Source organism: Schistosoma mansoni, chromosome 3, assembly GCF_000237925.1.
Source record: "Schistosoma mansoni strain Puerto Rico chromosome 3, complete genome".
NCBI classification, from domain to species: Eukaryota; Metazoa; Platyhelminthes; class Trematoda; order Strigeidida; family Schistosomatidae; genus Schistosoma; species Schistosoma mansoni.
The window spans coordinates 20,061,552-20,079,794 of NC_031497.1; the positions used below are offsets into that span (position 1 = coordinate 20,061,552).

General features: G+C 39.0%; 1 protein-coding gene across 1 annotated transcript; it reads right to left on the reverse strand.

The window, feature by feature from the left end:
- Nucleotides 1-404: 404 nt before the first annotated feature.
- On the reverse strand, nucleotides 405-12,781 carry Smp_138520 (hypothetical protein; the record flags this gene model as incomplete). The annotated part of the gene is made up of 5 exons (XM_018799574.1): nucleotides 405-437; nucleotides 1,127-1,306; nucleotides 7,954-8,450; nucleotides 11,219-11,453; nucleotides 12,731-12,781. The coding sequence occupies 5 exons, from the start codon at nucleotides 12,779-12,781 to the stop codon at nucleotides 405-407; spliced, it is 996 nt and encodes a 331-aa protein (XP_018651350.1).
- Between the last annotated feature and the right edge of the window lie 5,462 nt (nucleotides 12,782-18,243).

Sequence of the window (18,243 nt, forward strand, 5' to 3'; positions counted from 1 at the left end):
AGACTTTATTCTAGTTTAACTGCAAAAGTATACTCACTGTTTCAAAGAGTAATTAATAAATTCCCAAAATATTTTAAAGATCCTGAGTGCAATTTATCAAAATACTTACTCAATAGTTTGTAATTTTGAGTGGTTACCTAGTCATTAACATATTTTAAACAGAAAGAGTGCAGATCTACCAAGACCATGTAAATTTTTTTATCAACATTAAATGTTACTACTATTAGGTTGTGAAAATGACTTATTCGTTTGTATTGAGTACATCACAACACTTCTATATAATCATTTTACAAACTTTGTGCTGATTGTTCGTCTCCCGTTCTGTAGTGGGATGAGTGGTAGCTGTGTTTGTTGAGTCAATGGGTTGAACATGACTGTAAGTTGGAAGCTAGTCTAGTAGTCACTCATACGTATACGCCTACGCGCAAATCAAAGGCCTGAAATACATAAAACCCCATAATGAGAGTATACTTACTTTTTTATTTCAGAGATGCGATAATCAAATATGTCAATTTCATTACAACTGTGAATTGATTCAAACTATGAACTACATGAAGAGTGATAAAATAAGAATTAAAAATTCTGGTGTGATTTATACCTTAAATAAACATTCATAACCTCATATTTCACTGAAACACAAAACTAAGTTGGGATTTGTTCTAAGAATTTCATTTAGTTGTGCTAATGAGGTATGAAAACTTAGACCTCTGCATAAGTGTGTCAGGTTCTACATTGGGTTTGACTGACAAACCTATGTTAGAGTAGGAAAGTTAGAATTGTTTAGTATGATATATAAACAGGTTACCGATGACTAAACAATTAGTGGTCTCTAGTTCTAGGCAAATCCCAGCTGACGCCCCACTGTGTTATTAATGGTGGTCCCATATCACTGTCAACTTGGCTGTATTTAGTGGGATCTTCTATTCTGAAGTTATTTTTCGTATAGTTATACAAGTTGTTTTCAAGTAATATTTAAGTGGAATAAAACTTACGAATTAAAGGCGTGTTTTTTATTTGATTCTTTAGATTTTTCATCATTACTTGACTTCATATGTAAATCTACTGATAATGACTTTGAATGCTTTGAAGAATTAGTATTTATTGATTTCATTTTATGGTCAAATACTTGCGAAGTGAAAGAATCCAAGTTAGAGTTGGAATCAATATTTGGATTAGCAGTCTGATCGCCAGTAGTAGCCATGTTCTCAGTAAAAGAAGGGATCAGACTGTCGGTGGGTCTTGAGTTTTGAATAACAGAAACAGTTGATGTACAATAGTTTGTCGGATTTCCCGAACTTTCGACCACCTAAAAAGCATAAGAATAAAAGCCTGTCAAAAAAATATGTTTTAATTTAGAAATTCATTAGGGAAATGGTTGGAAACACAGAAACATGAGAAAGTAGTCACAGATAGAAATAAAATTAAGAACTTAAAAAGGTTATATACAGTAAACAGCGTATAAGATTTGCGTGTACTAAACACCTTTGCACCTGAGTAATAGTTAAGCTAACAGCTAAGACAGCATAAAGATTAAACATTAGTGTAAGTCGCCCAAGTTAACCTTAAACGCATTTATTTAGTGCACAACACAACTACGACTAAACACACGAATCCCTCGGCTATATCTAAAGCTTAGTACCAAAGGTAAATACAAAACCAGACTTCCGTTAACCTTTTAAAAGTAATCAGTACTGATGTAAATCCAACAGGTAGCCTAGCTGATTGGTGGAAAACAGCATGACACCGAAGTCCAGAATTTCTCGCCAACTGCCTCCACCCACTTTAAATTGATCTAAGGTAAATAGCATGGTAACGGGTCCTGACTAAGTTAGCCATATGCTATGTAGAACATAGCACAAATTTGCATCGATTCAGGTTTTTACACCACGTTAACACAGCGGGATAAAATTATGAAAACCAATTCCAGAGTAGTCAAATTAGTAACGATATCAGTACTACTAGTAGCAGTAGAAAATATTAAGTATCGAAATTCAGAATCCAAATGAAGAGAGAGGGCGAATGCACCTGCATCATTGCGAACAATTTTGAGACATGTCACTCAAGATCTCTAACAATACGTAATCGTACTAAATCCTGACACGTCGAAGTTAGTGCTTCTTTTATCTCTTTCCAGTTGTCCTCCATCGTAGTTTCTTCTTCTTTCAGTAGATCTTTTAGTGCTTGGAACCTGTTGTTGAGAGTTACCTTGAATTGGTTGAGTTTGCTAGTATCTCGAAGGAAGGCTGTATTGGACCTTTGTAATGTTTCTTTTGGACAGCACCAGAGCAATTCCCTGTGTGTGGAGCATTCTCCTCTTCGTAATCGGAGTACAGCAGCATCTCTCCTGTATCTAACAATTGCTGTACAGCTTGGTTCCAATGGGTTTCGCTGATTCCGAGTACTGCCAAGTTGTATCTCCTCATTTCTGTAGCTATTTGACTCAGTCAGTCACAACGTAGAACTTCGTACGTACGTACATCAGTTCGAGTTTCCATACCACATTAGCACAAAATTCACATTGCATAGTGGTAGAAGTAGTAAGAGTATAAGCATTATGTGAAAGATTAGGGTTTGAAGATGTTATTGAAGGAGTATAATACAGTGAAATAAATTCGGGAAGAGAAAAAGCATAGAGACATGAAGAATTTAGGAAATTAGAATTTGGCAGAACACAAAGAGTGGATACACCTTCGCCATTACAAACGATTTTGAGCCATGTCATTCAAGGTCTCTAACCATCGATTGCTATCATCTTGCGAATCCCAACCAGGTAGTCCACTCCTACCAACATAGCTCAGTCTACTTGTCAGCGACTTCATGGATTTGTGCCATATTTTGGAGTGGCCAACCCTAGCTTTCTTCCAATCTACTCCTACACCATAAAACATCGCACGTCAGGGCAGTCGGTGGTTGGGCATACGTAACACGTGTCCCAACCATCTCAACTGATGAGGTTTCACTACTCCATCAATCGATTTGCCATCTTTACCTAGTACACGTTTCCTAACGATTATATTATTTACTCGGTGGTCCCAGGATATACGAGCAATGCTTCGAAGACACTTATGATCGAATACTAGAAGCCTATGAGGGCTGCTAGGGCTAATATCACTTCCCGGCTGCCCATACCGTGTAAGGGTATTTCTTGAGGGACATGAAAAGGAAGTTGGATTAATTTTGGTCTTAACGACCTTGGAGCGTGACCGCAGAGTCCAAGCCCGACCATTGCTGCTACCTTGACGTGGTGGTCGGCCTTGCCTATAGTGATGAACCAATCGAGCTATACTGACTGGAACAATCGTTCCTCAAGGTCCTACCATGCCAGACAGGTTGGTTGAAGGGCGGTAAGACTAAAAGCAACAAACTAAGGTCCGAAGTCGTACTGCTGACTGTACAGAGGTGTGACAGCAGTAAGGTGTTTCCTTCAGACAACCAGGATAACAGCGATGCTGCCTTCCCACAAGGAGGGGTGGTAAAAAAGCACCTCGCCTTATCCCACGGATATCCGTCTCCGGCGGTAAGGTCCCAACAAGTACGGATCTAACACAAAAACTACCCACAAAAAGGTCGTGTGTGACCGACCTCAAGCAGTTGTCCCTTAGGCACTGCAGTCACGCTCTCAGGTCATTAAGACCACTTTTAACCCAATTTCCTTTTCAGGTACCTCTGGAAGGACCCTTCCGCGGTGTGGGCGACCGGGAAGTGATAACTGCCCTCATACTTCTAACAGCACTCAAGACCACTGTATTCATAATCAATCTCCTTCTTCACTTCTTACTATTCCTTCTACCTCAACTTTCAACACAAAACACTTCCTCTTTCGGTTTCCTCCTCAAGGGTCACCATGGCCAACGATTCTAGTGCGCGAAACACTGTCCCAGGTCTACTAAAACCTCGCTCCAAACTACACATTTTAGCCTTCAACGTACGTACTCTAAGTCAAATCGGTCAACAGGCCTCCTTGTCTAAGACCCTAGAATCTCGTACCATCGATGTATGCTGTGTCTCCGAAACACGCATACAGGATCCCAGTGTGGTCATTCACTTGACCTCACCTCTCCAAAATGGACAGCCAACGAAATACACCCTCCGTGTATCTGGCGACCCCATGACTAGTTCTCGTGGACTTGCAGGTGTAGGCATAGCACTTAGTACGAGGGCAGAACAAGCACTACTAGAATGGATCCCCGTTAACAGTCGCCTGTGTGCTGTTCGGCCAAATGGCTCTGTAAGAACTCGGAAGGATAGGGACACACGTCGTCGCCATTTTCGTCGTTTCTGCCTACGCTCCCACTGACTGCAGCCATGATGAAGTGAAAGATGACTTTTACAGAAAGCTCTCTGATCTTCTTTAGAAAAGTACTCGTAGCGGGTGACTTTGACGCCCAGTTAGGTAGCTTAAATCAAACAGAAAGACATTTAGGTAGGTATTTTAGTATTCCGGCTCAGCGAACATATAATGGTGATCGTCTGTTGCAACTATGCTCAGACAATCGTTTATTTTTAGCAAACACTAACTTTAAACATAAGGAGAGACATCGCCTGACATGGCGACCACCTGCACCAAACCAACGATGGACTCAAATAGACCATATTGCCATCAGTCATCGTTAGAGAAGCTTGATAGAAGATTGTCGCTCGTATTGGAATACTTGTTTAGACTCTGACCACGCTTTAATACGAGCACGCATTTGTCTGCGCCTCACTAGACGCAGGAAAACTACACTAAGAAGACCCATTAGGATTGAACTGGAGGACAAGAAATTCAAATGTAAATTCCAGAAACAACTGAGTTCACATCTAGGCAGTTCTGTAAACGAGACTGACCCAGATGCTGCTTGGAAAGACACATGAACAGCTGTGGAAACATCAGTCACATCTATAAGTAATTTAAACCATAGGATTCCAAAAAACCAATGGATTTCTTCCAAATCTATTTCACTGATGGATTCGCGTAAATTCATCCCATCAGGCTCTGAACACGACGAAGAGCGTAAACAAATCAAATCTAGGTTGACTAAAAGTCTAAGGAACGGTCGTGAGCAGTGGTGGGCAACGAAAACAAAAGAGATGGAAAAGGCAGCGGCTGTAGGCAACACCAGGCAACTCTTCAGACTAATAAAAGAAACCGGAATTAATAAGTCAAGTGTAAGTGAAACGATCTCGGAAAAAGACGGAACCCTTATCTGCTCTCAGCCCAGACGTTTAGAACGATGGGCGGAACACTTTAAGGAGCAGTTCAGCTGGCCCTCAGCTACTGCACAACTACCCACTATTCCCAGACAGTCTGAATGGAACATTGAAGTAGGTCCCCCGACCCTACCTGAAGTTCAAAAGGCTATAACTAATCTGAAACGAGGAAGAGTAGCTGGTCCTGATGGATTGGCTCCAGAGATCTTTATATATGGTGGCCCGATTTTAGCGACTAGGTTGATTAATATTCTGACTAAAATCTGGGAGTTGGACGTAATCCCATCCGACTGATCACAATCACTTATTGTCCCAATATATAAAGGGCCGAAATCATCCTGCGATAACCATAGAGGGATTAGTCTGACTAACATAGCATCTAAAGTACTAGCCTCAATAATTATCGGGCGCCTAACTAAGACTCGTGAACTGCAAACACGAGAAAACCAGGCTGGCTTCAGACCCGGTCGTGGTTGCATCGACCACATATTCACTATTCGTCAGGTTTTAGAACACAGACATGTTTATCGGCGTCCGACAATGATAGTTTTTCTTGACTTGAAAGCAGCATTTGACTCTGTAGACCGAGAGGTTCTGTGGCAGTGTCTGTCATTGAAAGGTGTACCTGAGAAGTACATAAACCTTGTGAAGGCTCTTTACTCGAACACTACTAGTCGAGTGAGAGCTTATGGCGAACTATCATCTGATTTTACAACCTCAAGTGGTGTCCTTCAAGGATGTCCACTATCCCTATTTTTGTTTAACTTGATTATAGACCTATTGATGGAAATAACACTCTCTCCGACTGAATTTCCAGGAATTGATATCTTACCAGGAGGTCCACCTATTGACTTAGAATGCATAGATCACATAGTCTTATTGAGTGAAGACGGTAAAATTCAGTTTTTTGGTAGTACTGAGCAACAATGCCAGGATATTTGGGACGTGTTTCTTCTCTTCTAAATGCAGATTGTTACTCCAGAACTGGTCTGCGTCAACATCTGAACTAAGGATAGGGAGCGAGGGAGTCGAACGCGTCGACAAATGCACTTATCTTGGAAGTCTGATCAGCCCTAATGGGTTGGTGTCTGACGAAATCTCAGCACGGATTCAAAAAGCTCGTTTGACGTTTGCCAACTACGTCACATATGGCGAAGACGAGATATCCGTCTATCAATTAAGGGACGAGTATACTACGCAGCAGTTCGCTCTGTTCTACTTTACGGCTGTGAAGCATGGCCATTAAGGGTAGAAGATATTCGTAAGTTACTAGTATTTGACCACAGATGCCTTAGAAATATTGCTCGCATCTGCTGGGATCACCGGGTAAGTAATAGTGAGGTTAGACGCAGGATAATAGGGAACGATGGTAAATCAGTTGATGAGGTCTGGAATCTTCATCGAATGAGATGGTTAGGCCACGTATTACGTATGCCTGAACACCGATTACCACGACGCGCTATGCTGACTAGTGTAGGGGATGGTTGGTAAAGAGTTAGGGGAGGCCAAACCAAAACGTGGCAACAGTGCTTGAAGTCACTAACTTCTAGTCTGAGCCATGTTGGCAGATGCAGACTACCTGGTTGGGGTCCGCGTGACTATCGTAACCAATGGTTAGAGACTCTAGGTGACATGGATCAGAATCGATCACACTCTTTATCTTCCCTTAAACCTTAAGATTAAAATTGCTTCATAACGTTCTTCCTTCCTATACTATATCCTTATATACAACCTATCTTTTATATATTATCACCACTAAATTAACTATTTCTATAAATCCGGTGTTCATCTTGTTGTGCTAACGAGGTATGGCAACTTGGACCGATGCCTGGTCCTACGTTGTAGCTGGCTGACTGAATGCAGAGTCCAAGGGACAACTGTTTGAGGCCAGTCGCGCACAGCTCCGTTCTCCAAAGGGCCTTACCGCCGGCGACGGAAATCCGTGAGTTAATATGAGGTGTGACATTTCTAGGGTTGACCTTTTCTAACCCCCTCCTTCCTTGTGAGATGGCAGCATCGCTGCAGATGCTGGTTATCCGAGGGAAACACCTTACTGCTGTCACACCTCTGTACAGTCAGCAGTACGACTTTTCCCTCAGACCTTGAGTTGCTGCTTTTAGTTTTACTGTTCTCCAATCGACCTGCCTGGCATGGTAAAACCTACAGGAACGTATGTTCCAGCCAATATAGCTCGGTTGGGTCATCACTATAGGCAAGCCCGACCACCACGTCAAGGTAGCAGCTACGGTCGGGTGTTATTTGACTGGTCATCCCGGTCTCCCACATTGCCTGAATATTCTATATACCTATTAAAATTGTTGCTCTGGTTGTTAGAAGGGGCATCAGCCTCGTGACTTCCGACGGATCTCAGCTCTCATCATGGAGCGTCATAATTTCCCGTTCAACTTGGAGGCAAAGTTTAAATGGTTTAATTTGTTTAATCTGTTCGACGTTTTTTTAGCAAGGTAGTTTTCTGTGGAATGGGGTTGCCGACTCTATGCCCAACCATCCTCCTTTATCTGGGATTGGGAGTAACTCTAGAAGAGCTGCAGGCGAAGGCATCAGAAGACCCTGCATTTTATCAATGTCTTCAACAAATATTCTAAGTCAGCAAGTGAGTATTCGCCATATTATCACACTGCATGTTAATATGCTATGCATACATTAAAGATAGAAAATTCGCTCTTTTGACTAGATCACTTACTGATGCAAACGTTTTGGTAAAAAGCTTTCTTACAAAATACAAATAGATAACAAACTTACTGGACTTTGACTGTTCATATCGCCAACATGGTTGTTTAATTTGTCAACTTCGGATTGTGAATTTAGTGCGTTAATATCATGTTCATAGTGTAAGGCAGTAGAAGAATTCCTAGTTATTTCATTCTTGTTATGTAACAACAAGTTAGTTGGTTGGTCAAGTAATCCATTAGTATCATCATTATGACAAGCATTTTTATTACTTTCATAACATTCTAAGTAGTTTTTCATTGCTACTATACAACCAGCAGTAAAACGTGAATTCGATGCCAATGATTGCGATATGGTATGATTTGAACTTATACTATGCTGATTGTGACAACGTGATCTATCTGTTGAAGAAAAATGGTGTTGTGAAGTTATAGTATTAGCATTAATTTTTTTGGCATTTTTAAGTTGATCATAGCTGACAGACAGATTCCTAAGTCTTGTACGTAAACTAACAGCTTCAGAGATTGGAGTTGTAGGGTGATTATTGGCAGACTGTGATGACTGAATGGCTAGAAAAAAAGACAAAAAACCAAAATTAACTAATTATTTGGATTATTATCCACACTGTTTAACCAAATAGGACAAAAAGAAGAGGATAAATTGTGTAATGGTAGATAATAACGTTAGAGATAGAAGAAAATTAAATATCAATTTTATCTACGGTCATAGGTTAGAATTTAGAACGACAATCAAACAACAGATCATCCATTATCACTTGTGTTTTTGAAAAAGATTACTAAAAACGAACCGAAAACAAGAATAACCTTTTCAATGAAAGAATGAAAAAACGTAGTCAGTCATGCTTTATCGTAAAGAAACACTGGAAGAGATAAAAAGAATATTAAATAAACATGATATAAGTCTATTTTCGTGTAAGTGATATCACCAGGTTAAAGTTAGGGACAGAATCTTTGGGGAAGAACAACAAAATTGTGTTTAAATGTAGTGAATATGATGTTGTACACGTAGGAGAAACTTCCAGACAGTTGAATGTAAGTGTGCAAGAACATCATGTTTGAAACGTTACTGATATGGTGTGCCAATCGAAAGTAGCCAAATGAGGTCATTAACGGCAATCTGAAATGACCTGAGGGACAAGTGTATATTATTGGCTAGGAAATGGATTGATTTTCTGAGGGGTATATATATATATATATATATATATATATATATATATATATATATATATCAGAACAATCGAAATAGAAGAGACAGAATACAGTTACGTGCACCATGAGGACTGCTGATTTAAAAATAAAAACGATCCAATCTATATCACTCGTATCAGGATCGTAACAACAATGGGTGTTTAATTATCTAATAAATTACTTCATTTGGATTCACATCCAATTAATTTTTACTTTACAAACTTACTCTCTAGTTATTTTTAGTTAGCCCATACTTCGATTAGCTTAACTTACTCTTACATATTTTCAGATTTATGTCTAATGAATAAAACAATCAACTGGTTCTTGTCGATATTCATATATGACAAGTCTTTTAACTGGACGCTCGAATCGGTTTCCTAAACTCTTCTAATGACCCCAAACTAAATCTACACGACAACTTAAACACCTGAGAAAAGGTGCGAAGTGTAAAAAGAACGCTTTACTCCAAGGTTAGTTCATGTACACAAAATCAAGGGTATTTATAGTATTTCTAGTGGCTTTGGGTTCCGGAGTTTTCTGGAACCATACTAAATACAGTATAAGGGTAGGTAATCATCCGGCCAGAAATGTGACAACACGTGGCTTTTCACTCCCTATATGTCTCCGAGGAACTTCTACGCTGATTGGACAATATGTTTTCCATCGTTCCCAGGGCTCCTCTTGACTTTTTCGAGGAACACTTTTAATCTCCCCAACACCTTTCTTTTTTCAAAAAATAAAACGTCTTCGTTGGATTTACTTGTAACTTGATAGCTGGCTTCAGGAGGAGTTCAATCTTTCTTGGTATCCTTTGGATTCAATTGATTAGCTATTACTTGCCGTATCAACAATAGTTTAGATATACACGCATATCCATAGGCATGTCATATTCGGAATACTATTAACTTCAAATGAATCACGTTTTATGTATTGAATCAACATTAAAACATAATTCGACAAGTATTTGTATGGACTTATATCAAAAGTTTGTCTTTCATTGAAATCATGAACCGATAAAAGTTAGACAACTATTGGAAGTGTAGAAATGAACAGCTGTTTCGTCCTAGCGCGGGACTTTTCAGCAGTGGATATACACAGTCCTGCACACGGGAATCGAACCCATGACCTTCGGTTTCGCGCGCGGACGCTTGACCTTTAGACCACTGAGTCGGTACCCAACGATGTTAGTGTCTTTAGTAATTTACCTGACAAAGTTTGAACCAGATTGTTGCGCGAAATCTCGGGAGTATTTAAATTTCGATTTCCGAGATTATTTCAAACATAGTTTACACATATAATGTCATCTCTAAATACCTGGCGTCGAATCATTATCAAGTTTCCCTTCCAAACTTGATGAATGATAACGTAAAAATAATTTGATATTCATTTAATGTATTAACACAGATGACAAAAATAATAACAAACTACAAGATGGAAATCAAATGTTGTGTTATGAAGATAGTAACAACATAGCTACTGGCAACAAACAGTCATACCTAATTTCGACATAACAGCATTAAGAACTTCTAGAGGAATTTATAACAGTTTACTCCTTGGATTTTGTGATTTTGTTCAGGAACTATTAGCTTAAAAATTAAACATCCAATTGATATAGCACAAAATTATCAAATTAAGAAGTAATTTAACAGACGATAAGCAAACTAGGTACGTGTAGATAAATGTATCTAATATTCGATAGAAAATTGTAATCAGGTAGGTTTCTGCCATCGTGAGCAGTTTTGAAATAAATTTCACTAAACTGCCAAAACACTGATTTCAAACGTCTTCAAAATACTCAATAATAAAGCAGAAACGTGTCTACACAGTTGTTCCAGAAAAGCCTTTGGGATCTATGACTGAATATTTATGGCAGTCCCACCCCCTGGTGTTATCTACTTTTACTGATTACTTCTCACAGCTTTGTATTAGTAGAGATCAGACTGCTGAGCAATAAACTAGAATCTTGGCTAATTGTTGGTTATTATATCAACTGACACAACTAGAATGTATAATGACGCTAAAAACCATAACATAACTAGGAGTATAAGTATGCATCTTGAAAATAATAACCAATTATTTCCCATAAATGTGTTAAAGAATGTAAACCCAGACGTATATATGGAACTTACTGTTACCACTGACGGAAGGTTGAAGGTTGTGAACACTTTTAAAATGATTTGCAATATCATGTGTAGTACGATTTGGATCACCTTCTGTTTGAATTGCACAAAATGGACAAAGTACTTCTGAATCAATAGCATTAGGATGATGAGTAAAAACATGACTTGATAAAGACGATTCTGTGAAGCCTAACTGGCCACATACTGAACAAGTGAAACTTTGAACACAATATTTAGTTGAGCTCTTAAAAAAATAAGTGATCAAATAAAATGAACTATGAAATGAGAAAGATTAATGAAATGCATGAAAGGATCCTTTGAAAACGGTGTGTAAAAGAACAAGATTTTTTTAGCTAACTTACAGATTGTCCTGTGACCCCACACAAACATATATCTACAATACAATCTAATATCTAAATTTCCACAGGTAAAGACATCAATCTGTCATAAGTATGCTTCTGAGGATCTGGTATGTCAATGAGTACTTTGTAGAAGTGTCAGCTCTGTATTACAATATACAGCAGTAGATATCAATCAAAATAAATTGAAGTAGAAATGGTTTTACATTATTTGCTATAACTGTATATCAAGCAATCGGAGGAACATACTGCTTATTTGGATTGAGCGAATATAATATTATTTTTAAAAGATGAACATTTCAAGTTCGAATCTATGACTTAACTTGCTATGGACTATCGTGGCAAACGTCCTACGTGGATAGCTGGTCGAATCGTGGAAAAGAAAGGAAATGTGGTTTAAAAGGTGTCAGTTAGCTTAAAAGTTTGGGTCTGTCCTACTGACCAATTAAAGGCAGCTTTGATCGCAAGCAACGAGACCCGACAAAGAACACTTCTTGATATTCTGCTAGACAGCTTTGAAATCAAAACCCCTGAAACGAGCAGGCCAGTCTCGGTGTAAGCAAAGAATGATACCACTTCTTTATTGTCTAGAAAATTGACAAATCGAAAGCACAGACCAGTCACACGGTTGAGGTGGATCTTAACACCAGATCCTACGAGTCTGCTCAAAGAGAGGATGTTAGTAGGATATTGATTGCATTAAAGCATGTCCCGTGCAGGACTAAGTTGGCCATTTATTAGCGAATCAGTGCCAGAGAATACTTGGAGAGGGCTCTAGAATAGTCTTGTGTAATAATTACGAATATACTAACGCTTTTCTGGTTGTGTTTCCTACTTCCATTCAACCTTTGTTTATTTTAAATAAAATTGCGTTCCTGTTCAACCGTGTTCTGATTCGGAGAAGTAGTGTCCAAGAGCACTAAGCAATAATAGTAACTAGTTCGTAATAAGAGAACTCATAACAGTTGTTTAGATAAAATAAGATCAAAATGTCTAAAATCTGGTCAAATAGAAGATTGAATGCCTATACTACCGAGTTATACTATCCCGAAATTAAGGTTGCCGTCTACTCTTCATCCTAATTATCTGGTATTTTTAAACATTATTTTTTTGTGATGAAAAACGATGTACATATATTGAAAACTAGAAAAAAGTTACTCACCTCGCCAGAGTAAAATACATTATGATCTGCTTTAGTGATCAAACATTGCATCGGATGATAATTTAAATGCTTTTCAGTTTCTTGTTGACTATCAAAACAGGTCCCACAAAGATCATAGTCACGACAAATTAGACATTTATATCGCCTAAACCTGAAGTCCCTTCGTGAACATCCGTTACAAGTCACACCTTGATATGAAAGATTTCTAAAGATTGTTAGAACTTTTACAAAAGTTAACAAAGCATTTCTTCTAAAATGGACCCAGTGACTGATAACGTAATTGTGAGATCAATTGGTTTAATAAAAACATAGTATGTAACTGTTCAAACTCATAACCTAGTACTAAAAACTGATGAATTACATCTGAATCAGTAATGCTGTAACATATTTGGTGACAGGATTTTGTGTATTAGTTATAGAAATCTCTGTATTCGGAAACGAGGTAGGCTGGGAAGGTCAGTTTCTAAGAAATATCACAATGATTTACTTCACTTTCTAATAAAGGCACAATCATTAATACAACAGAGACCAAACATTGAATATAACAACTTTTAAGTCGGAAAGACTGAGCTTCATAAAGAAAAAACAATAACAGCATGGGTCATCATTTAGCCCTCTTTATTTCCACCCAGTTAGGATCTGACAACAATTACAATTTTTTGTGGAGCATATATATCTGGTGCCTTCTTATACCAATATTTATGTGTTAAAATAATAAAAAAAAATAACATCGAAAAGCTTGTTCCATGTGGGTTTAATTATCGGCTATGTGCTGTTAGATTAAAAAGTTCTATCAAAGTAGGAAGAAATCCGTGGGAGCACTGGGTTTCTACATGCTTCTTACAACTCTTTAAGGCACGTCACTCTATTCCGGCTAACCACAAGCTTGATGATAAAAGTAGATTCTTACGTAAGGACATTTTGCATAGTTTGCGTAAGGTCACAGAAGCCTGGTGGTGAGAGTGTGTCAATAAGTTGGAAGCAGCAGCTACATCTGGTAACCGTCGGAAGCTCTTTGAGCTTATCTAAGTCACTGGCAGCAAGATGTCGGTTGAGTAAAACAATCAGTGAAGCTGATGGGACGCCAATCAATGACAAGTACCGACATCTTGGACGATAGGCAGAGTTTTTCGAGTAACAGTTTAGCTGGTCTGCTACCCCGGCGACATCAGTCAGACTGTCCTGTCCTAAATGGCCCACGACGACTGATCTACCTAATGAGGAAGAAGTTCTCAAGAAACTCCAACTCTTGAAGCGTCACAAATTAGCAGGCCAGATGACTTGCCGCCTTCATTTTCTAAGGGTGCTTACGACCTGATTATGGGACTAAGTTGTTTGCAAACGTTTGGGAGTTACAGAACGTTTCAACATTCTGGAATGAGACGATAGTCATCCCTATCTTTCAAAAGGGTTTACGTCACCTATGCATTAACTATCAAGAGTAAGTCCACTTCCGATTGCTTTCAAACTATTGGCCTCCGTTATACTCATGAAGTCACCCACAACCCGAGAAAGATTGACTCTCAAAAGGCAGGTCAGTTCTCTTTCTGATCTAGGATGTAAAAGACTGGGATCCCCTGGTTCTTCACGACCCCCCTGGTTGGGGCCCTAGAGATAGTGCGAGACAGCGGCTTGAGAGGGTATCAGACATGGGTCAGAATAGGAACCAGTGGCGATCCTGCTATAACTTTCACGAACCGAAGTGGTTAAGACATGCATAGCATCAGTTAATGATGTCATTGATCAGTAGATGCAGATAATCTGGTTAGGGTCTGAGAGGGGACATGGCTTTAATTCAGTCCCATTGGCGCGTACGCATTCACTATCTATCTTTAATACCAGTATTCCTTTACATATACCTTTCCACTATCTTCTCGAAACATATTCCAATGTCCAGTCTTTTTTTATTATAACTGATATTACGCCACTCACCTACTGCGAATACAGTATAGTAACGTAAGGTCAATGCACATGTACAGAGGTCTACGTTGATGACTGATTGGCACCAAACTCGCTCGATCCTAGCAGCGTTGCTGGTATAAATACACGCAATCAAGTTTACCACACCTTTTAAGAGTTACAGAAGTTAGATTGATGCAAGCTTCGTGGTACCGTTTGCACGCACTACACTGTATACCATTTTCCACAAGGCAACGATAATCCGGACGTTGGTAATTATTTTTTTACATTGTTCAGCCATCACCCAAAAGTTTTCAAACAAGTTGGTGATTAAAATATGTAGAAACCAAAACTTACAATAAAAAGTTGAGTTAAAAAAGCGAAAAGTTTGAACCGCTGAGTGTAAAAGTCCAATAACAAGACAAGCTGTCGTACTCAAAAAGAGTAATGGTGCAAAAAAATCTTCCTGGAAAACAGTACTCTTTCAAATACTTTGACTGCAATTAATTCAATTTAAATGGAAACAGTAGTCTTGAAGTGTAATAAACCATCAAAACTATGAAAGTCAGCTCAGAGAGGACAATTACTAACTTAATAAAAACTAGTCGCCTAAGCTGCATTGTGTAAAGTCCATTCAACCTATTGTCCCACAACTGGCACTAAAGCACTTCGATTGAAAGATTGTTAAGATTTGGTAAAAAAATAAACACACCTATGAATAACAGTCAACTATAAATCGGCATTTGGAGTGGAAATATCGAAGTCTAACTATATACGCCAAGACACTTTTGAGAAAGACAAAAGGAAACTAGTCACATGACTAATGAGCAAAATATGTTAGACAATAATTGGTAGCACTTTATTTAACGCTTGGTTTTTAATGTACTCAAAGTTCGATGAACAGAAGCTTAGTAATACCAAGTAGTTTCAAAACACGTATATTCAACATTTGGATAATTTCCGAAACGTATTATAGGCTAAATTAACATGAGAGGAAAAATCTTTCTAGCCTATCCTGATACTTATCTTGCAACCGAATATTCTCAATATAATATTCAAAGCTAAATAAAAGACATGGGAGAAAGTGCTACAGCCATTGAAATGTGAAAGCATATCATCCAGATAACCAGTTTGCACGAGAAGTCTAGGTATTTAATTCCATTTTGACGAGAGCTGGAAATGCTATAAGGGTGGAGATACACTAACCATTGTTAATTTAAACTAAGTGAAGTCTTAAGTACGACTACAAAACCCGGACCTTTAAAGCTTAGAATACTTTTAATCGCCCACAGAGCTGAAAAACGTTACCCCAATAGCTTCGCACACATAATATATAAATACCAGTGGGAGAAAATCGAACGATGGCTGATAGTAATTGATAGCCACAAGACCTGAATATATATATATATATATACTAGAAAATATCCTAAAGTTCAGCATATTAAATAAAGACGTAAACAGAAGTATACAAAACCTACCTTCATGCTTGTTAGACATCAGACGGAAAATAAACAGAACAAATATACAACCAGATAACAGACAACCTTGGAAAGCTACAACCTCGAAATAGAAACATGGTTTCAGTTTCGGTTTGCAAATGACAGGAGGTTCGATGGCCTGTGTTAGTCTTGGGATTGGTGATCTCTCAGGTGATCCAAATTTCTTTTGAAAGAGTCCACGGATGGAGCCTCAACCACGTGTTGAGTTAATGAATTCCACTCGTTGATGATTCGCTGGGAAAGTGGATAGTCATCGGATAAGTAAATTGTTCTGGGCTTGTGAACGTTTTTGGAGTATCCTCGTAAATCTTCTGTTTTGGAAGACAAGAAAAATGAGGGCATATCAGATGCAAATTTATCACTAAGCAATTTATAAACTGTAATCAAGTGTCCTCTGGTTCTTCGATATGACAGCTGGAATAGGTTTAGCTTGGTCATTCTATCGTCATACGGCAGCTTCGCCATTCCAGGAATCAGCTTAGTTGCTGTTCTCTGAACCCTTTCCAAAAGCTCACTCTCTTTTTTAAGCAGGGGCAAGCCGCTTGTATGCAGTACTCAAGTTTAGGACGCACGAACACTGTATATAAAGTCAAAAACCTTTTAGCGTCGGTAAAAAATTCAAACTTAAAATCCCAGAAGATACAGATTCGTAGCTGTAAATAAATTGCCTAAATAGATGGTTCCATGAGTCTTTGACAATGATGCTGATCTCACTAGTTTTAACGGACACACTCTAGCTGAAGGCGCTCGGTCATGCATTCGCACCAGATCACAATTAGGAATACCGTGCTACACAACCCTCGCAACTACTGGTCAGCTTAGATCAAATTTTTCTCAACATATCGATAAGTTTTCAAATATTTCTTCGAACTCCATTTCTGATTTGGCCTGGTTGATTTCCTTCGATCATAAATATGTTACGAATATGAGTGTTGTCAAACTCCGAATACCTGTGGCACCTTAAGTGGTGATTCCGACGTGATCTGGCACACCAACCAACAAACTGTAAGTCCGTTTTTTGTTATACCGTTGTATACCAATTCGCTTTTACACAATGATATTATTTTTGTATCCTCGGATATTTTTTGCCCATTTGTATATCTTACCCTCATAATTACGGAACAGACGCCCAGATTGTTTAGGATTAGGACACTCTCGTCTCTAAACTTTCGGCTCGTGTTACTCTGACCTGATAATATGGAAGTCTGGTTATGTCACGCAGAAGCTGACTTTCACGAGCACCATGTGACAGACCCACGTGTACAATTTCTCGCAGTATTGAAGGCACCACTGAGCGATTTTAGCAGTGCGTCAAGCCTAGTATGTTTATTAGCAACATCTATGAACCTTATGATACTTTAAAGAAGTCTAGCCTTAAACGTGGAGACCCAACGGACTGACAAAGGTTAGACCATCTTTTCCACAACACCAATTTGTGACACGACTAAGCACCGGAAGTGTTGCTACGTATGCGAGAGGTCGTTGGTCAAAGGATCTTTGATAAAGACCTTTTTAGACAGCCGTACTTATTCAGGCTTTCCCAACAGATGTAAGTGGTTTTTGTCTCATTCCGAAACAACGCTGTAAACAAATTGGCTGCATCTGCCAACCGGATTATGGAGTCCATCAGAACCCCCAGCACCGTGGTTTATCCTGTCAAAGAAAACTCCCAAGCAACACAAAATGACTTTGCTTGTGGCTTTGTGTAACTTCATTTTCTGGTTGTATATCATCCACAGTCACTGTTAAGCACATAATCGACCCATACTTCCAACGAATACTCGAAAAGTACCCCGAGCTTTACAAAACGCTATCGAAATCGTCGTGCGTATCCAACAGTGTTACGCACCACATGCCGACTACAGGGCCACCTGTATTTTCAAAAGCGCGTCGACTAGCTCCCGAAAATCTAAGGTTAACTGAAAACGAATTCGACCGCATGGTAGACTTAGAAACTATTCGGCCATCGAACAGCCCACGGACATTTCCCCTTTACATTACTTACTTACTTACGCCTGTTGCTCCCAATGGAGCATAGGCCGCCGACCACCATTCTCCAACCAACTCTGTCCTGGGCCTTCCTTTCTAGTTCTATCCAAGTTTTGTTCATTCTCC